General features: G+C 37.7%; 2 protein-coding genes and 1 long non-coding RNA gene across 3 annotated transcripts; 1 reads left to right on the plus strand and 2 right to left on the minus strand.

Annotated features, from left to right (window-relative positions):
* The first annotated feature begins 5157 nt into the window (after positions 1 to 5157).
* Positions 5158 to 7662, plus strand: LOC148946196 (uncharacterized). The gene is made up of 2 exons (XR_016142526.1): positions 5158 to 5330; positions 6902 to 7662. It is a non-coding gene; the product is annotated as an uncharacterized LOC148946196 (long non-coding RNA).
* A 3793-nt stretch (positions 7663 to 11455) lies between these two features.
* Positions 11456 to 17337, minus strand: LOC148946197 (uncharacterized). The gene is made up of 2 exons (XM_089098141.1): positions 17203 to 17337; positions 11456 to 11866 (listed from the first exon to the last, which is right to left on the minus strand). Exons 1-2 carry the CDS (start codon positions 17314 to 17316, stop codon positions 11486 to 11488), a joined length of 495 nt encoding a protein of 164 aa, XP_088954267.1. The 5' UTR covers positions 17317 to 17337; the 3' UTR covers positions 11456 to 11485.
* A 1297-nt stretch (positions 17338 to 18634) lies between these two features.
* LOC148946198 (zinc finger protein 862-like) lies at positions 18635 to 20488 on the minus strand. The gene has a single exon (XM_089097631.1). The coding sequence runs from the start codon at positions 20486 to 20488 to the stop codon at positions 18635 to 18637; it is 1854 nt and encodes a 617-aa protein (XP_088953757.1).
* Positions 20489 to 22174: the final 1686 nt, after the last annotated feature.

Consider the following 22174-nt stretch of genomic DNA (forward strand, 5'->3'; position numbering starts at 1 on the left):
GACTATCAGAATGTACTTTTTTTTATTTAGTTTACTGGTTTGGTAATAGCAGTAGAAGTGGTAATAGTAGTACAAGTAGTAGTAGTAACAGTAGGATTATTATTATTATTAGTAGTAGTAGTAGTAGTAGTAGTAGCAGTAGTAGTAGTATTAGTAGTAGTAGTGGTAGCAGTATCAGTAGCAGTAGAAGTAACAATAGAAGTGGAAACAGCATTTGCATTCAAAGTTGTAGTAGTAGTAGCAGAAATAGTCACTGATAGTCACAGTCACACGTAGTTGTAGTCGCAAGTTGTTACGGTAACTCTTGGATTAGTCACATTTACATTTGCAAGCAGTAGCAATTGTAAGTAGTCGCAGTTACAAGTAGCCACAGTCGAGGTCAAAAGTAGTTGCAGTCACCCTCATTAGTAGTCATAATTACTAGCAGTCGTAATGACAAGTAGTCACAGTTGCAGTTGCAAATGGTCATAGTTGTAGATAGAAGTAATCACAGTTGCAGTCGCAGTCAAAGTCACAATTAGTCCCAGTCGTAAGTAGCTGAGGTCGTAAGCATTCTTAGTCAGGACAAGTTGCAGTCACTTTGCAAGTAGTCGCAGTCACAGTCTCAAGTAGTCAAAGACGCAAGAAGAAGCAGCAATCACAATCGTAAGTAGTCAAAGTCACATTCACGAGTAGTCACAGTTGTGATCCCAATTAGTCGCAGTCACAGTCGCAAATAGTAGCAATCGCAGTTGTAAATAGTTACAGTCGCAAGCAGTCTCAATCTCAGATAGTCACAGTTCAAAGTTGTTTAAATTGCAGGTACTGGTAGTCACAGTCACCAGGAGTGGCAGTCGCCAGTAATTAACATCGCAGTCACAAGCAGTTGCTGTCACAAGTATGTGCAGTCAAAAGTAGTCACAGTCGCAGTTGCAAGTAGTTACTTTCTCAAGAGGTCACAGTCACTAATATTCGCTGTTTTACTTTCAATTAGTCGAAATCGTAGTCGTAGTTGCAGTTGCAAGTAGTCACAGTCACAGTCATGAGTAGTTGCAGTCAAAATTCCAAGTATTGACCGTCACAATCGTAAGTTGTCGCAGTCACAAGCAGCCAAAATAATAGTATTAGTAGTTGTAGTTGCAATCGTAAGTAGTAGGAGTTGCAAGCAATCGTAATCACAAATATTCACAGACCTAGGTAGTCACAGTCACATCCGTATGTAGTCAAAACCGCAGTCAGAAGGAGTCACCACAACAAGCAGTAAAAGCCTCTAGTAGTTGTAGACACAAGTCAAGGGAGTTGCAAGTAGTCAGCGTTGCGGTCCTAAATAGTCACAGTCGCAAGTAGTTACAGTGGCAGTTCCAAGTGTTAGCAGTCACAAGTAACCACCGTCACATACACAGTAGTTACTGGCACAATTCCTAAGTAGTCGAAGTTGCATGCACAAGTAGTCACAGTTGCAGTCACTTGTAGCTTCATTTGCAATCACAAGTAGTTGCAGTCGTAGATTGTCACAGTCACAAGTAGTAGGACTTGCAGCCGTAACTGGTTACAATTAAAAGTAGTAGCATTTGCAGTCGTAAGTGATCGTAGTAACAAGTGATCACAGTCATTAGTTATCATAGCTGCACATGGTGGTAATCACATGCAGTCAGTGTTGAAGTCGCAAGTAGTCACAGTCGCAGTCACAAGTAATCATAGTCGTAAGCAGTCACAGTTGCAGTCATAAGTAGTCGCAGTCGTAAGTAGAAGAGTCGCAGTGGTAAGTTGTTGCAGTCGCCAGTAGTCAAAGTCACAAGTAGTCACAATCATAATCGAAAGTACTTGTAGTCGCAAGAAGTCACTGTCGTAATTATAAGCAGTACTACACCTTCCATTCTAGCACTAAATTGGTGAGTACACTCTTTGCAAGGATTTTAGGGAAAAAATTCGTCCTCCCTCAAGGCCCTCTTAATATTTTTATGTTGAACTGAGTTAAGGACCTATGAATAAAAAAAAACTTGACAGTTGATTTCCGTAGCGTTATGCAAAAACCGTCTAAGTCACATTTTCCAAATTTTACAGGAGAGCGATTTTTCTGGTTGAAAGCGTCTCCGGATTCCGGTTTTGAACGAAAACTGCCGGGGAAAAATGATATATGCAAAAAACATCGAAGAATTGAAATTTTCAATTATATTTCGCTAAAATCGAGTATATTTCGAGATAATTAAATTTTCTCAAAATCTTTCACAAAACAAATTGCGAATTCATGATAAGTCAACTTCGTTTGTGTAAGAAATGTTAAAAAAAATCATGAAACATCAGAATATCTGCTCATTTGTCCTGATTTTCATTTTCGAGGTATTCCATCACTGTATTGTCATAAAGCAAACCTTTGTAGAAGGCATGATAGTCCTCAGGCACAAACAGCAGAAGTGACATCAACTCGTCGTATTTCGCTTTGGAAATCGTCTTCCCATGGGGATACTTTGTCTTCATACCTGAAAATGAGATTTTCTGGGATCCTCTCTTTCTAAAATTCATTATTCTGAACGGTGCATCTTCATCTAGAAAAGTTTTGAACTTGATGATGCTAAATTCTTTTTCGTACCTCAACCAACGGACAGCTAACCAAGAGAATGGCTGATTTTTGGTATCCACTGTCCTTTTGACACATCTTTTCCTGAAAAATTCATTAAAGTCAAACATAGACCTTATTCGTTTTTGCACCTGAATTGCAACGCTGCGCGAAAATCGGCCATATTGTTGGCAGGTTTATTGTGCAAACATGGAATTTCCTGAAATTCAGAAGGCACTGGTGAGTTAATTTTGTTGATAATCTTGTTAATAGCAAGGCTGTACATCACCTGCATTCTGGATTGATTTTTCCTGAGCTTGGGTAGTAGGTTTAGCCTGTACTAGGCTATATCTTTGCCCAGCCAATCATGGACTCCAACTTGAAAATTACATTTATTTAGGTGCCAAAAAAGGCAAAGAAGTTAACAAAAGTGACACAGAAAGATCTGCCATAGTCTCTACAATAATTTTAACATGTTTATGACCTAAGAACTTGGGTTGACTTTCCAGTTTTTAAGGAAAATTTGACCCTTAGAAATTAACATTGTGAATCAGTACCAAAAATACTTAGGCTAGATTCTGCTACAAAGGTGATGATGATTTGATGGTTTTGGGGTCAGTGCCCTTCTAGAAATTCCTCTCTGTCCAGCCAGTTTAATATTTTGTGTTCCAACTGCACAGGCATCATGTGGTAATATTTTGGTAAATTTTTCCATTCATGGAATATTGAGATAGCCTAGCTAAGAAATAGACCTACATCTCCATTTAGAATTTCATGCTGAATCCAAATATAATAATCATCAACTAATAGTTTGCCGCAAAGGATCACATTTTATAAATTTAGGTGAAGGATATTGTCAGTTTGTTTCCTTGCTTATTTGCCAGCAGATAAAATAATTGGATAGTCCGAAATGGTATTTTCTGGTGCAAAGTGCTGGAAAATCTTCAAACTTCCTACTAAAATGTGTATTTTTTTTCATTTGCATCTCAGATTTCTTTGTAGGAAAACAAATAATTTTAAAATAAATATTATGCCCCCCTCCTTGGTGATGCCCCTGCCTCTGACTATGCCCCTGGGCCTTGCTATTACCAATAACTAGATTTTGAATATATGAATACAAAAAAATTATTTACTTATGGAATATAAGCTATTCAAAATTGATTTTGAAATTGATTTCAAATTAATTATTCAATTAATTAAGTTAATTTTATTTAATGAATTCAATGTGAAATTAAATTTGATTAATCGATTACCAGAATTGATTTTTGTTCCATGAACATATTGGATCCAATGAAAAGTACAAGTGAGTTTTGCAGAGCGAGCACATATTAATGAAAAATTCAGGTATGTTTGTGTTGTGACTGAGAATTTATGAGTTGACCTCGCTGAGAAGGGTGCCAGTTGAGGTTTTGAGGAGCTGAGGAGCCCCCTCCCTCAGTGTCTGTTTCTAGAGCAGAATGAAAATGTGATTTTTGGAACATCAATTAACTGTGGAGGGGTGCAGGTGATAAATGTGGTGCACCCACCACCCAGGGCCCCGGGCAGCTGCCCCATGTGACCCCCGCGGTCTGGCCCGGAGGTTGGTCTGCTCTCAGTGAGAGTTAAGTCCCTTCCCAGTACTTCAGCACCGGGTCCTAGTCTTCTTCCTCTCCTGAAAATGGACCTTGATCCTTATCTGTTTTTCTCCTACATTTCCTTCAGCAGCAGGATAGCTGCATTTTTTCTAACTTTTCCTCAGGCTACACCAAACACAAGAGTATAAATTTGTTTTTTTAGCACTCTGGCCTCCAGTGTCTGATCTCAGATCTCCAAAAAAAAGTTTTCTGTATGTCTGTCACACAACAGCATCTCAGAGTTCCTAAAACATAATTTAATGTTGGGTCATTTTTAGGGGGGGCCAGGGGCCGGGCCCCCATTACATTTCCCAAGATTTGCCCTACCCCTCCCAGCCCTGTCTTTTTTTTTTATTATTGGGGAGCGGGGGCCCCCCTCCCCTCAACCACTGTGTTAAAGCCGCCCCTACTCGGTTTTCTCGTCCAACACTCGCAGACCTTTATTAAGTCATTTCAGACCCCAACATCTGACTCAAATTTCCTCAGTTTAACTGGGTAGGCCTATGTCTATTTGAAGAACACGTCAGTAAAAAATTTGTCAACTAATTTTCTCATATTTTTTAGGGCCAGTGGTGAAGAGATCTTGACATTGTCCCACTTATCTCAGACAATCTTATTGAAGATTGTTACAAAGCTTCAAATTCAGCCATCCAGCAACTCAAGAGAAGCTACAGTTTTTTGGTAGAGCAATATATTGACCTGGAGACCGTGCATATTTTAGAAGTGGAAGGACTTTTTAGACATAAAGGGTTAGTGATAAAAGGGAGTTGCTATTGCAGTTTTAAAAAGAGAAACAACCCACATTCAATCAAAGTCTCTTTTATGTGACAGTCAGATTATCAACAGTGCTTGTTCATGCATTGTTGGAAGTGTTTTTTGCAATCACCTGGTGTCTCTCTTGACAATTATCAGTTTGATGCAAAGTCTGAAGTAAAAAGAAATCCCTGCCTCCCTGAGCTGCACCAAGATGCCTCAACAGTGGAGTTACATGAGAAAGCAGGATCTTGAGCCACAAAAAGTGATGGACATCAACATTTGCCAAGTTCAGGAAGGAGGACTGTCAACTCCAAAAACAGTGCAGCTGTATGACCCATGGGTCAGTAAAGATGATTGTCTCAGTCTGAGATTGCGAGTTGTGCAACTTAGTTCTTCCCTTATCCCGGCTGTATCTGCATTTTCAGGTAGGACAGAGTTTCTGTTACATAATCTTTGTTTATTTTTGTTAATGGTTTTTTATAAAGGTAAATCTGATTCACTAAAACAATTTTATTTTACTCTCAGAAACAATAACTTATGTTTAAAAATTATATTTTCAAATGTAAGCTGTACCTGGACTTGGGATCCTGAGATGGCTCTCATGTGAACATTTCGATGATGAGAAAAACCTATTTCTCTGCTCTTCCTTTGGGCATCTTTCTGGGCTTTGAACTGGGGAATGCAGTAGCTGAACTGTTCCATGCGTGAAGCATGCTGTGAGTTGCTGTTTTGACTTGCATCTCAGAAGTTTTGCTTCAGGACTACCAGGACACATGCCAAGGAATAAGAAAACATATAACAAGTTCCGATCACGCACAAGGGTTTGTAATACTATTTTATCTAAGGTTTTCCAGGGCAGGAAGGGGGGCAGCGTTCAGTCGCGTATAGGAGGGGGGGGGATAGGGGTGAGCACCCTCGATCTGAAATCTGGTAAAGTTTGTCATAATTGCCCTAAAATTTTAATTTTTAACAATCCAAAGGGGGCAACAGCGTTCTTGTAATGCCTTAAATTGCTTATTCCAGACTGTTTGAAAAGCCTGGGACTTATCATCAGTTGCGTAACTAAGGATGGGTTGTTACATTGTACCAGAGGAATTTTTATTTTATTGGTTTTGTAATAGAGACTTGAAAATGCATTTTCAACAGAAAAATTAAGCTATTTGGCACTGACAGGACAATTCATTAGCAATCTTCACCATCCAATGGTCATCAAAATAGTATAGTTGGCACAGAAGATTAGGTCCTGTAGGTGGGAGGCATTAAGGAGCCAAAGAGTAATTACTTGTTCATAGAAAAAAAAATGTACGCTTTAGTGGTAAATCCAAAAATGTAGTGCTTCATGCCAGAAAATACTTTTCTATCCTTGACTATTCACCAACTTCATTATGAGCAGAAAAAAAAAATAGAAAATGACATTTCTTACTAGACATTTTCTTAAAACTTAGACTCTTTGCACAACACTAGTTTCAAGATAATTTAATCCTCAAAGATAGGTGTAAAAGAAGTAAATATATGGAATAGTACACTTTTTAGTTATACATGGTTCTAAAATTTCCGCTGCTTTGTAGCAGAAAGCGCTGCTTTTAAACCATCTTCTCGCCCAAAATAGATATATTTACCACTTCAAACCTCAAAAATTTCTGCACATATTTGAATTAGTCCGCAATTGTTCATCTTTCCTTCAGACGGTACAAATTATTTTGGTTTACCGTTCCGATTATTAAAATGGTTCAATCAAATTACGTACTTTTTTTTTGTTCCCCCCCCCCCTCCTTTCATCGTTAATCCTGAATCCGTCACTACAATTAATGCCATTTTTGCTTTCTTGACTACTATATTATGTAGACTGACACCCCCCCCCCGAAACGAAATCCTGGCTACGCTGCTGGCTCTCTCATTTCCAGATTGATGCAAGCACTTTAAGTTTGAAGCCCAAGGCATGCTAAAACTTGTATTTTTGTGTTAAGTAGACCTTTAAAAAAGGATTTTCTTGCAGATCTTTTGAAAGACAGCATCGAAAGAGGAGAATATTCCCAGTCCAAGCTTGTTCAGAATAGATTATTGTAATGCCCAGGGCTGTCAACATTGACCAACCATTTACAAGTAGATGATACTACTTGTAGTATTATAACCAATCTTAGTATTGTAACCAGTGTATTGTTCAAAGCTGCTGAGTTTCCTGATTTTCCTGTGTATGAGCGTACAGGTAGTTACATGTTGACAAATACTGATCCCAAACAGCAGCAAGTGATAGACTCCTTAAGAGTATCAGCATCAGAAGACAAAGAAATTGAAAAAAAATTCTTGCAGACAGGCTGAAAGTGAAACGTGGTTCCGTGCACATAAGTTTAGACTTACCTCCAGCAAATTCGGTTTGGTGGTGAAAAGGGTCACTCCTTGGAGCAAAAAATCAGTTTCGTCAAACTTTGCAGATCGAAATTTGGATAGAAACCCAGCTGTAAAGTGGGGCAGGACTCATGAAGCTATTGCTGTTTGAATTTACAAAAAAAAACTATGAAAAAAAGAGGAAGGGACGTTGTGGTTATGGACTGTGGGATTTTGATATCAGCTGAGTACTGCCTTGCCACGTCTCCTGATAGACGTGCGTTTGACCCATGCGAGAGACCCACATGGCATTATTGAAGTCAAGTGCCAATATAGTCTTTGAGACAAAACTGAGGAACAGTTTTTAGCTGAATGCCCATGCCTCACATGCTTGAGAAAAGACCACCACTATTATTATCAGATCCAAGGGCAACTTGGCATTACTGGACTGTCATGGTGTGACTTTGTATTATGGACATAAAATGTTATAATAATATAAAGGATACCTTTTGATAATTTTTTTTGGGAAAATGAAGTCAAAACTCTGACTGATTGCTATTTCCAAAATTATCTGGAATACTTGTCTGAGCTTCTGTAATTTGAGTTCTTTTGATTAATGTGATAAACCTTTTTGATGTATCCAGAAACCATGAAAGAGAACCCCTCACAGCCACCAGTTACTGAAAAAATTTCTTTGCGAACACGTTTGAGTTGAGTGTCGCGACGCTGATTGGTTGACGCTCAAGTTTCAGTAACGGTCCATGTTGCAGAAGCAACACTTCGGAAATGTCGAAGTAATGTATTTTGAGTTCCTTTGATTTTTGTGATTCAGAGTTCCTTTGATTATGTGATTATGAGTTCCTGCGAATATAAGCATTCTTTTTTTAACCTATATATATATATATAAAAAACCTAACTAAAACCTGTCTTTCATCAAAAATTCGGCCACTAGTCAAACCCGTTTTCTTTAATTTGGCTGGGTACTTTATTTTCCATACAAATTGATAAATTATTCTTGTTATTTCCCGTAATGTTGTTTTATTTTGTAGAGAAACTGTTGCAGAATACCATATTATAGGGCATACAGAAATAATTACATACGGAGCCTTCTGGTGTATAGTTAGACTTCAGTTGTTTCCATAAGAAATTGCCTTTTTTACAATGCTTCTAATTTCATTCTAATTTAATTTCTGCGTTTTCTTCCAACTGTTGTTGAAAACTGTTCCAAGTACTTGGATTTATTTTTTGGTTGGTACACCATGCACGAAATCTCTATCCTCACCTCTGAGGCTTGAACTCTCAGATTTTGCTTTATTTATTTCTACCTTGAAAATCAATGAGGCACACTTGTGCCTCTAAAGAGGAGACCCACCACTATGTTAAGCGATTTCCGGTCCTCGCGGCCGCAGAGAGACAGTAGTGATCGCAGTTTGGAGCCCAAGCTCCAACTAAGAAACTAGCAGAATTTCACCTCCTCTAACTTTCTCTTCCAGGGTAAAAGTGGGCAGGAAGTTTTGACCCTCCGACCACAGCCCCCCTTTAACTTTTTTTGTTTGGGCTGAAATTCAGAGGTTAAGCTTTCCTCGGGCCCTGGAGCGTATACTTAAAATTTCAGCTCACTCCGATTACTCCTTCCCTGTTTTACAAAAAACAAATATAGCCACTTAAAGTCCATTTCTCTTTTTTTATCAGCCACGGCTACAGGCCACAGTTGGCAACGAATTCGGGTGAATGAGGACTCATTCGAAGCGGAATTCGACCTGTTAGGGCCTTTTGATATTTTCAGACCCAAAACATTTTCCCCTGAATTATATTTACGAAAAACTTTGTGTGCCTATAAGAGCCCCGGTTGATTTTTCCCACCAACACCCCCCTGTACCGTTGTACGATCTGGTTAAAATTTAGAGTCTAAGCTTTGCTGGGGCCTGGGAGCTTATCCTCAAAATTTCAGCTTAATCCGATCCTTCCTTCCCTAATTTTCAAAAACCAAATATCAAGTTTTGTAGGGATTTTCTTTCGTCAAAAATAGATACGAGAGACTAAAACAATATAACGAGCGTCTCTGAGGTACAATGGTCGCTGTTACTGACTGTCAGGCAGAAGATGCTGGTTCGAGTCCCTGTGAGAGAAAAATTTTTATATACTGAATTGTAAGTTTAAAAAAGAAACTCAGTTTCTTTTTTAAATCTATCGGCAATCTATTAAATCCTTTGGCTCAACAGACGTCTCCAGAAGAACATCACAGTTGGCCTTCAGGTTACAGGTAAGTCTCCACTGCTTTGATAACATGCCGTATACCCACATTCTCTGAGAAAAGTTGAAAAAAGAAAATCTTACTGTGCTTTTGATTTGAGTATTCAGGAATTAAAAGCATCAACACAAGTATCTTAAAAAGCGGAAGGGTTGGGCGGCGGCAGCCCCCCCACTTTAACTCCTGAAAATATCAGCTAACAGCTAGTCAAGCAATAAAAAGTAATAAACTGTACAAAACCGTGCATAAATTATTTTAAAAAAACTACTTTTTCTAAGGAGTTAAAGTGGCTGAGACACAATTTTGAACATAAACCGTTACAGGTTTTTGGTGGTACAGTGGGGGGGTGCCCCCTCCCCCACCTCCCGCTTCCGTATATGAAAGAGTTTGTGCTCTCCTCAACGCCTCGCTCTTTACGCTAAAGTTTTTATTGTTTAAAAGAGTTGTGAGAAAGTCAAACTTTAGCGTAAAGAGCGAGGCGTTGAGGAGAGCACAGCCCCTTTCATATACGGAAGCGGGGGTTTGGGGGGCGGCAGCCCCCCAACTGCACCACCGAATCCCTGTACGTTTTACGGTTCGAACGTGTGGCTCACCCACTTTAAATCTTTAGAAAACGTAGTTTTTTTTTCGAATAATTTTAAAATAAAATTCGGTTGTATTATTTGCTTTTAAAAAATCTTCTGTTTCTGTAAATACTGTTAGATAATAAAAAAAAACTTTTAAATTTTATTTTTTTATAATCTATTTCAATTCCTTTTATTTAACCTTCAATATACTTAAAAATGTGATCAGCATATGCTTCAAATAAAAGCAGACTCAAATGAAAAAAATAACTTTTTCACTTTGTATTTCTTATTGACCTGAAGAGCTGATGATGGGGTTCATAAAGACTGTCATTATGGCACAAACAGTCCACATCTGATTGGGAACTGGAACAAGGTAAACTGGGATTGTTTCTCTTAAGATCCCATAGCACTTAATTTGCATTATGAGTCTCTCAACGTATATTGGGAGGCGGGCAATCTTCTGTGTTTCAATCACATCAGAAGCTGCAAATTACACAGCATTTTGAAGAAACTGGGGAATATTTAGGCTTACACAAGAAGGTAAGTCAGTCTGTATGTGGAAATCCGTATCAGCCATTATACTATCACCGTCACCATATGGCATCTTCAGGATTCCACATCTTTTGGCAAGTTCTACATCAGAGATGGACCCGTCGTACAACTCAGATACAAACGTCACAATGCCGTTTGGGGCAATGCCAATGAGACCTTTTTGAGTCTGCCGACTTTTGTATGACTAATAAGACACAGTTTTATTTAGGAATGACAAAGGAACTTAACACTGAATTTCAGTTGCGTCGATCACAACACGAGTTGTGGGATATTCAGCTTTAAAGTCATCTGGCATATTTTTGTCGTCATATTGTCTTGACGGCCAGAGAACAAGTCTTCCCAACTGTATATATAAGAAATTGATCCAGCTCTCAAGGATTTTGCTAACGGTCCCCTGACTAATTGACAAACGGAGTGCCAGGTCTTGTTTGTATAATCCCACTTTTAGCCTGCAAATGACAAGAAGCAACTGATCACGACCAGAGAGCTTTCTGTTGCGTCTCTTAGCTGAACCTTCGGGATCTCTCACATGAGCTTCAGTGAGTCTCACATTTTCACCACAGTTGATGAATTCAAAAAAAGACTCAAAGTCAGATGAACAGGTGAACCCAGTATAGAACTGCAGGAGTTTGTTATACTTTTTCATGTTAGCATAAGTAAATGTACTATCTTTCAAAGCTTGATCAGAGGCAACTAGTTTGCTTTTTCTGTCCATATTAATGTGCTTCAGTTTTTACATGTCTTTATTTTTATATTGCAGTTCAATTCGCAAATACATTGCCTTTGCTTCTAGTTCTCTCACTCTTGAAGATAAACTGACAGTCACATTTTTTCTGGTACTGCTAACAGTCCCTGAGCTAGTTATTTCACCAATTTCGCAAGGTTCCTAGCCTTCACCACTTCCAAAAAGTTCCTCGCTTGTTATAGTGTGCAGTAGCCCACTGGCAGACACATCTTCAACTTGAGTAATCTCAGCACTGAGTTTTTTCTGGCCTTTGTGATGTTTCTCACTAACTTGTCTTTCTTTAGGAGCTTTTCGCCTGAACAATGATTCATTTGTCCAAGGAACAATACTTGGGATAGATCCTGGTTTGAGTTCTCTTCTTCCGGATGCAAAACCAGCATAGAAGTCCTCAGTGTTGAAATGTCTAGAACATACTCTAGTGTAGGCATCTGAGATTTGGAACAAGGGACCTTCATCTCTTTGAATCTTCACAAGCCACTCCTTTCTCAGATCCTTATCACTTGGAAGCTTGTGAAAGGAAACCTGAAATATAATTCCACTATTAGAATGATAGCTGTAACAAGGGCTGATGAGTGGCCAGATTTTCCACAATCCTCAGGGATTATCACTTCCCAAAATCTCTCAAGTAGCCTTTGTATCCCAAATCAGTTAATTAAAAATAGAACTGCAAGCTTGAATCCTCTCCAAGGGGAGAACAACTAATTTTTGACCTGGAACATATTCTGCATTGAAGGGTAGGACGTGATAGCCCCTAAGGATTGTGAAAACTCTGATTGGATCATTGACTCTTGATTGTAGTAGTGTTCTTGCTCTGCTCACCGACCATGCAAGTCCAGTGACAACCAAAAGGGTGAATGGTAAAAAGTATGGATACCTCTGGGATTTTCAGAAATATAATTTTTTTCATTCTGTTGAAAGGGGATTTTGATGACAGAGATTTGAAGGGGACTGTCTGGTGAGTCTACCAGGGTAAAATTTGTAGGGATTGCGAACTACCGTAAATAGGCGTATGCAGTGGCTTAACTAGGGGGACAATAAGGGGCACATGCCCCACTAAGGACTTTTGTTGTGAACTTGCTCATGAGGATTTTATTTGTTTTTGTAATAAAGATACTTTTATTATTTGTGGCACTGATAGGACAATTTATAAGAAATCTTTACCATCCAGAGGTCGTCAAAATAGTATGATCGGCACCAAAGAATATAATTTCAATAAAGCACAGGAGGTTGGGTGGGTAGATGAGAAAAGCTTCATAAAATAAGAAAATTACAGCACAGCCAATTCAAGAAAATTTGGGAGGGGGACAAAAACTTCCCTTCGGTTTTCTTTTTTGATTTAGATACTAAAAACGTAATTTTTGAAAACCAATTCACATCTTAGCCCAAATTATACAAAGAACTTGAAAGAACATTTTTAGAAAAAATGGAGCAATTTTTAGAGCAATTCACAGATCAAGATGGATCTTAATTTTCTCTGAAGTGCAAATTTAGGTAACTAATGTAAAGAATAAAAAGATACTTTCAAATTCTCCTCTTTTGATTTATAAGTAATATTTTAAGATAAAGGTAACACAACTTCATCAGAACCCATCAGCATTCAAGTAGATAGATGAGTGAATCAAACACTCAATTGTGGTACTCTTTTATCTTACAATGTCAACTGGGTAATTTAGAATAAGTTGTAACTCCCTCACATCAATCAAATAATCCCCCTCCCACAACAACACCAAAAGAGGGTACAAGCACCAAAAATGATAACTAGGGCTGAAACTTGCACTATTCCTTTTTATAATGAACAGAGTTTGATTGAGATGCTTAACCCTGATTCTTTCCAATTATATTCATTAGAGACAAAATGTGCTGAATAAATTTTGAATTTATAGATAACATATTCCGATATAAGATAACCAGTGGTTTCGTCTAAGAAAAAGTATTGAAAAACTATTAAAGTGCAGAGAGAGAAATGAGAAAAAGGATAAAGCTTCAAAGTGAGGTTACTCAAAGTTAAATAGAGATGTGAAGCAAACAAGTAGCTCTGAATCATTCCATTCTGAAAATCAAAAAATTAATTCATAATCAGGGGTGTTGTTTGGGGGGGGAGCCACCCCCCAATAATGTGGAGAAACAAAGATTAGATATCCCATGCCCCTTGACTATCTGGATATAGATCCCTCGTGTCCCCCCTCCCCCACAAAATACTGGAGTTCATAATTGCTGTGAAATGTAAAAATTAATTTCTTTATGATACAGGACATGAAATTGGTATTAGCATTGTTAATGCTTGGCATTATAGGGAGGAGGGTAATCTACCATTGTTCCTTAAGGCTAAAGCTTCCATTCATTTTCAGGAACATTCAAGGGGAGAATTTATCTTTCAGTTTTCTTAAGAGGTTTTACACTGCTAACTGACAGAAATGTAAGTAAATTGTTGACACTTTTTGCTATCTTCAAAAGGGGTTATGTTAGGAAAATGAAACTTTCAGTTATGAATCCAGGGCCAAAACCATACTTTGGGAAGGTATTACCAAGCTTCCACATTAACCATCTTATGATTTCTAAGTCTTAGAAATTTGCCTGCTTGACAGGTCTATACCATTTGAAATTTCAACAAAACAACATTTTACCTCAGGGACAGGTAGACTAAAGTATGTCATAGGAAGGTATTTTGAAGTACCTACCTCCACTCCTTCTCCCTCTCGAGAGCAGTGACCTTTGATGACCTTTCAAAATCTTTTTGCTCTGATACTGAAACCTTACAAAACAGATCTTCTGCTTAAATGAAGTACAAGAAAACTATTTTTACCTTGACAACTTTACTAAATACCAATTTATGAGGTTTCAAAGATCTTAAAATATATTTCATAAATTTTGAAAAAAACGCATTGGTATGGCTTAAAATTCTACTCAAATAATAGGAATTCCATTTTCAGAATTAAAAACACAGAACAAGAAACTGATGACTGAAAATTAAGGTCCTATGTTGTTTTGTCAAAATTTCAATAGGTATAACCTGCCAAGTAGGCACATTTCTAAGACTTGGAAATCAGAAGAGGGTTAACATGGAAGCTTAGTAATACCTTCTTAGATTGTGTTTTTGGTCCTGGATTCATTACTGAAGGTTTCATTTACCTAACCCCTTTCCAAGACAGCAACAAGCAGTTAAACTAGAATTTTTCTTTGGGATGAAAACTAGTGGTGTTGTTTCAGGGTGACAAGGGAAAAAAGAAGACACTAAGACCATAACATCCTTCACGTATAAAGGAAAATCAAATTTAACTTCTAACCTACATTACATTATTTTTCTAAATAAATTTTTAAAAAACACACATTACATTAAATCAAGTACGATTGACTTCTTGCCCCCCCCCCCCAATAACGGGCTGGAGTAAAATTCTACTTTAGCTACGTTTGGCTATCATGAAAAGGAGCTCGGTTTGGAAAATGAAATTTTGAAGGATGGATGGATCTACAGGCTGAAGTAAGTCCCAGGATGGTATTTTGAAGTACCTTCCTTTACTCCTTCTCTCTCTAGAGGGTCCTGAAATTTGCCTACATGACAAGTCTATAATTGTTGAACTTTAGACAAGACTACATTTTAAATTAATTTTTAATTATCAGTTTCTTTTTCTTTGGGTTTAGTTCTAAAAATTCAATTTTTGTTATTTGAGTAGAATCTTAAGCCATGGGTTTTTTTTTCAAAATTTAGGAAATGTATTTGCATAACTTTAAGACCTTATAACTTGGGATTGAGCAAAGTTGTGAAGGTAAAAAAATCTTTGTTGTACTTCATTTAGGCAGAAGATCTATTTTGCAAGGTTTCACTTTTATAACACACAGTTTTTTAAAGGTCATCAAAGGTCAGGACTCTCTGGATGTGGGAGTGAAGATAGGTTATTCATAAAACCATCCAACGACATAATTAATCCTGTAGGCCCATCCCAGAACTTTTATTTTTACTAAAATAAACCCAATCCAAGAAAGCACAAATTATATAAATTATAATTTTACAAAAAATAATGACGGATCTACAGTATAAGTTTTGTCCTGGGTTTTTCTTTTGAATTACCTACCTCCACTCCTTCTACCAAAGGATCCTAAAATATACCTACATAACAGGTAGAACCTATTGAAATTTGACAAAACAAGTTTTTACCTTAATTTTCAGTTATTGGTTTCTTTTTCTCTGGCTTTAGTTCTGTAATACAATTCCTGTTATTTGAGTAGAATTTTAAGCCATATCAATGGTTTTGTTTTAATATAGGAAATTTATTTGTGTATCTTTAAAACCTTAATACTTGGGATTGAACAAAGTTGTGAAGCTGAAAATTTTGTTGTTGTAATTCATTTAAGTAGAAGATCTATTTTGCAAGGTTTCACTCAAAATCAAAGGTCAGGGCCCTCTAGAGGGAGGAGTGGAGGTAGGAACTTCAGAACACCTTCCCAGGACATACTTTAGACTGTAGACCCATCCCTGAAAGTTTCTTTTTCCTAACCTATCCCTTTTCCAAGATAGCCAAAAGTAGCTTAAGTAGAATTTTATCAAATGCTGGAGCTATGCCCCTGATGGGAACAAGGTAAAAAAAAGAAATTTATCAATTATTCCCCCTTTGTTACTGTTTCTAAATGTAAGAAAAAGTGCTATTATAACTAAATCCTAAAACATGTCTATACAACTGGAACTTTTAGATTCCTGAATTTATATTTTCTCAGCATGATAGTTGTCACCCAGACAATACCCCTCTAATTCTGATTGGGTAAATTTTTGACAGTTCATATCATTGATTTGCATATAAAGTAAACATACTACATGATGCCTTTTTTATGCTCTTTTCAAATACAACAATCTTTTTTTTCATACATAAATTTTACCCCCACCTCTCTATATACTAATTCAGGGTATATATTTGCATAGTAGGGCAGTGGGGGTAAAGTTTATTTCTGATAAAAATGAGAGGTAAGTTTAAAATCTACCTCCCCCCTCCTCTAATGTGCAAATATATACCCTGAATTGGAATATATAGCCTCGGGATGAGGGTAAGATTCATTTAGACAAAAATGATCATTATATTTGTTAAGAGCATAAAAAGGGCATCAAGTAGTAGGTTTACTTTATTTGTAAGTCAATAATATGAACTGCTGAAAATTTACCTCTGATTGTCTATCAGATATATTGTATAATGGGTAGGCCTACAAAAAAAAAACAATAAGACCATAACAGTCTTCCTTTATAAAGTGTAATACACTTTATTGATTACATTACCATAGTTTTCTTCATATTTATCTATGTCTTAAATAATATTTATTCAACAATTCCTTTGAAGTTCCTCTATAGTCCAGGACCATATTTGGAGCCACTAGGAGAGGGTGCATTGCCTGCACAGCATAGGCCTAAACAAGCTTATCAGGCACTACCACAAAGATAGCCCTTTTAACTTCTAGTATTACCAGCCCAAGGTCAAACACAATTAAAAAAATACTTATTCAATAGCTTCTTTGAAATCCCTTATAGTCTACACTGTTTTTTATGGGTACATCAAACCTGTATTCGCAAAGGAACAATAAAAAACGACCAATATAGTTCAGGAGCAAATCAGTACCATTTTGATGGAGATGTATTGCCTGTATAGCATAAGCCTAAATAAGCTTATCAGGCAACATCATGTAGATAGCCCTTTTAACTACTAGTATTACCAACCCAAGGTTAAATTACAGTTTAGGCTACTTTTAATAGGTCATTTGACTTATTTACAAGTCAATCAGGCTTTTTATAAACTATAACTCACCAAATACTTCACCAGGCTTTGGAGCTGAAAATGTTATGTTAGGGCTAAAGGCTAAAAGAAGCTGTTTTTACTCACTCTGTCAGGTAGTTTTAGGTCTCGGGATTTTTTCCAAGATTCTTTGCACAAGGGAACACAACAGTATGGTCCTCCCATTGATGAGACTCGAAAAAGACCACAAAAAGTAGACATTTGTTGTTATTTTCTTCTTTATTCCTACTCAGTGTTGCCACCAGCTCAAAAATAAAATCCCGATTTTTCTTCAAAAAAAATCCCGAAATTTCAAAAAAAATCCAGGAACACGGTTTTTAGGTTATACAACATAGGGCTGCAAGGTGATGACGTAAAAAGCAAGGCGCGAAATTCGAAATACCGTGAAACGTGGTTTCTAGTTGTAACTAACAACTGATTGTCAATTTTCCTAGTTTTTTTTCGACGTTAAAAAGTTCTGGTGTTTTTGTCGTATCTCATAAATATATTTTTGGCCAAAGCAATGCGCAAAAGTTCCTTAAAACGGGCTAACGACCGTCGGGTCGTCGGGTCGACAGTAGGGTCGTAACGACCGTAGGGTCGGCTACCGACCGTAGGGTCATAAGGTCGTTACGACCTTAGGGTCGTAACGACCGTCGGGTCGTAAGTAAGAGAATACCCTTATTTAAAAAAATTAATCTAAAAGTCAACCCAATTTTTTCTTACGGAAATAAAGGGCTAAGTTGAAACTTAAAGCGATAGAAATTATTGCTTCACAATTTGTGCAAGATAAAACTGCAAAACTAGCTCAAACAAACTGACTACAAATAAACTGGTATTTTTAATATATATTAGGATTTTGAAAAACTAGGGCTTTACTAAAAACACAAAATCAACCTTCCAAAAATTGGAATGTGCTCACAGAAGCAAAAAAATCCATCAGTTGCCAGTCTGAAATAAAGGACTAATTGAGCAGGCTCTCAAAATTCTTTCACAAATCAGGAAGTCTACAAATCAGATAAGATAAGATAAATAGATAGATAGCTAAGATTTATTCATAATCAATTAATCATACAAGAAAATACATTGTGCTAATCCCCCAAAGGCTCCTAGGCCTGTCATAGAGGGGGAATACATACCATTTAAATCAAACACTAAATAAATATAAAAACAATAAAATAGGCCTACATTGAATAAGCCAATCAATACGGTTGGTCGTAAGGGTTTACGACCGTAAAGGTCGTAAAAAGGGCTGAAAAAAAAAAGAAAAAAAAGAAGGAAAAAAGTGCCACCGCAAGAATGGGTTTCCTGTGGACGGAGGACGCCCAGTCTACGGGAGAGCAAATAGTTTTTTTTTTGTGTTAAAAAATTTTAAAGTTGTAGGAGTAAGCCTTTTGGAAGACCACCTTTGGCTGGTAATTTATAATAAAGAAGTTAGGTGACGCTTAAATTATTATATTTTAAAATATTTTTTATAAAAAATGTTAATTCAAGGATAGGAGAGGTGGGTGGTATAAAAAAAAAAAAAAAAAAAAAAAAATTAACAACCAGCGGTTAATACCTGATGCACAGAAATTGACAAATTTTTTGGGGAATTTTTACACTTTATGGCCTTCGCCAGAAGAGACACCGGAACTGTCCATTTCTTTGCATCAGGTATGAACCGGTGGACGTGCATGAGGGCACTCAGCATCTCGCTGTCTAATCTGTTCCGGAGCGGGCTCTTAATAAGCTTGAGAAGGGAAAACTGCCTTTCAGCGCCGGCACTACTGTGTGGCAGGCTCATCATGTTAAACATAAATGAAGGTAAGACTTTGAACATCTTATTTTCACCTGCATCTTTACAACTGTCCACAAAGGACCAAAACGCTACAGGACCTTCTTTACCTTTCACTTCAAAGATCTCATCCACAAATGGCAGTCTTCTCCACTCTGAGTTAAGCTCCTCGACGTCAACAGAGTATGTTGCACAAAACCTACTGTACAGCGGTGCTATAGAGGAGATCTGGCCCGAAAGAGCGATTGAAGGGTCAATACATTCTAACTGTTTCAAAAGAGGATCCCTATGGTTAATCCTTTTTTGAATCTGCTTCACAAGAATCTGGTAGAACTTGACACACTTGACTTGAATGTCATTCACCTGATGAGAGGATAAACGCAAGTTTTCCGACTTGACTAGAACATCAAATTTGGCACCGAAGTAAATCTCATTAAAAGGTCTCAGGTTATGAGGGTTGAAGACGTCAACTTCAAAGGGATCTTTATTTCGCAGAGAATTTTCTTTCATGAAGTTTCTCAGAATTTCTCCCAGAGTATCTCTCACAGATTTCAAAATCAGGTGAATCCTAACATCTTCACTCTGGTACTGTAAATTCAGCCTATTCACCACAGGCAAAATGTACCCGAGAAACATATAATAGAGCTGCAACTCATGGCTTTGTAGCCCCTTCAATATTGCGTTGGCTGCTGGTATTTCTGTCAGCATCATCGACTGAAAGTACAAGGTTAATGCAGGCCACTGTTCCAATAATCTCTGCACCACCTGCTCCATGGCCAACCATCTTGTTTTACTTGGATAAAGTACGGCATGTTCGGCAATATTCAAAAAGGCCTGGCATTCCTTAAACTCTTCTTTGCGTTTTGGTGAAAAGGCGACAAAGTTGTATATGTCATGACTAAATTGGATTACTGACGAATCCAGTGCCTCACAAGCAGCAGCAGAGCACAGGGTAAAAGAATGACAGATGCAGCCATGTACCACTAGCCATTGTAGCTCTTGTTTCAAGAGGGTAGCCAATCCATTGTTTTTGCCTAACATAACACTAGCATTGTCAGAAGCAAAACCAATAATATTTGCTACAGGGATGCCCCTAGTGACAAACTCATTAACGATTAATGCTTTTAGCCCAGCCGCAGATGCATCTTTTACTTTTGGCATTGCTAAAAATTCTTCGACAAGTTTAAGATCGTTTTCGACCTTCTTGGCATAACGCACTAGAATCACTAAAAACTTCGTACACGAAACATCGGTAGATTCATCAACGATTATCGAAAATTTGCATCCTTTCAGATCAGTAGCAAGTTCCTCGTCAACTTCTTTCGCAATCACTAGTGTGAAAATGTCTGAAGATTTAGTCCGGGCGCAAGCAAGACCACTACCAGTCGGCGAGTCGGGTATGTTGTTTTTTAAAAAGTCAGGCAACTGATCCATTGTATAAAACGGAAGGTTCTCTTTCACAATAAACACACACAAGCCCAGTTCAAGGCCTAAAATACTGTCTCTTAGTTTGGCTCGCTCCTGGAGCTCTTTGGAAGCACATGATAAAGCCGATACTTGATTCATTTTAGCTTTGACAGCGTTAACATGAAATGGTCTGGACGCATGCCGTCTCATAGCAGACTTATTCCCTTTGAGTGGTTTTGAGCAATAGCTACAGTAAGCCTTTGATGGCTCTTTTTCATCCGCCTTAAGCCAGCCCTTAAATTCTGGCAAATGGAGCCACTTGCTGGTGACCTTATCTACATAATTTTTCTTGCCTTTGCTTTTCTGGACTGCACGTTTTTCTCTTCTCGTCCCACTCTCTTCGGAAGATGACGCATTTTTGGTTTTCACTGAACACTTTCTAAGATTTCTGTTCTTCTCCGTCACCGAATGCCGCCCCTTGTCCGCAGTATCAGAATCAGACGACTACACACGATTTTGATCAAATTCTGACACCTCTTCACTCTTCCTCCAGCCTTCGGTGATATCTTCAGACGACTGTTCGTCCTCTGACTCTTCAGAGGAGGAGTCGTCATTATCTAAGTTGGACTGTCGATGTGGGCGTACGGTAGTAAACACTTCGTTTTCAAAATGTGACGAATCCGCGTCGGCAGAACAGCCAGCGTCGGGCTCTTGACGTGGATGTTTCGTAAGTAAGATGTCCTTTTCAAGATCTGACGAACCTGTGGTGGCAGCTAATCCTGACTCTCCATGGGTAGTCTCAGGACTCTTCCGCTTTTTCGCAAACAAGAGACGAATGTCCTTCATCTGTAAAAGAGCAGACTTAAGCATGGGCGTAGGCAGAATTTTGGAAGGGGGGGGGCAAAACCAGCACGACATCTCTGAAAATTCGTCTTCAAAGCAGGCCCGTCGTGTCGGTTGTCGTTAAATGAAAGATAAACGTAAAAAAGAAAAATATAATTCTCTATTGGACCCAAGAAAAAACAATTTCCCATCAAAACCCGAAATTAGTAGCGTTTTTAAAAAGTTTGTTATTTACGAATTTAATATTTGGTCCGTGGGCTTGCAGCGTCCCTCTGGTGTTGCGACGAAATAATCTTTGGCTGATTTTTCCTCAGTTGCCGATGAAAGGCTACAGAAGAAGCTAACGAAAAGCTATAAGGGAATGCAGGCAGAGAGACTGCATTTTCTGTTTTCTTCCTTCATTTTAAATCAACCAGGGTAAGAAGTCACATCAACGATTTTCAAATTTTTTGCGGCCGTGGTCTCGGATAGCACTGTGTAGGAATTATGACGTCTGGCCTCAAAATATTGAAAATCCCTAAACGTGTTAAAAAAAAGGCTTGGTGGATATGAATTGAGATTTTTAACCATGAATGAAGGTATTATCATTATTTTTGCGATCCTATGTCCTTTAAATTGAAAATAAATATTTTTTCTTAATATTTTTAAATATTTATACTAATATATATTATATTTTAATATATATTTTATATATATTAATTATTTTTAAATATTTATAAATTTCTTGGCCACTCGAGTACCTAGTCTTTAGCATTCTGACTATTCTAACCCCCCCCCTGCCTACGCCCATGGACTTAAGTATTTACAGATCTACCAATTATTGTCAATGCTTAGCTGATTCACTAGCTGTCTCTTGTCCAAAATCTTCCACCGGTCATACTGTATAAGTCAGAGGAATATTATATGATCTTTTTTCTTTCTAACAAATACTTTCTAGATACTGGAATTTCTGTTTCATTCAGACCCACCTAGGCCAAGGTTAAATGTAGAAATAAAGCCTTATAAGATTTTTGGCTGCAAAGTCTTATTCCTTCAATGCATGATCACAAATAT

Source organism: Artemia sp. Qi Xiang Cuo, chromosome 12, assembly GCF_049724085.1.
Source record: "Artemia sp. Qi Xiang Cuo chromosome 12, ASM4972408v1, whole genome shotgun sequence".
In the NCBI taxonomy this organism is placed as follows: Eukaryota; Metazoa; Arthropoda; class Branchiopoda; order Anostraca; family Artemiidae; genus Artemia; species Artemia sp. Qi Xiang Cuo.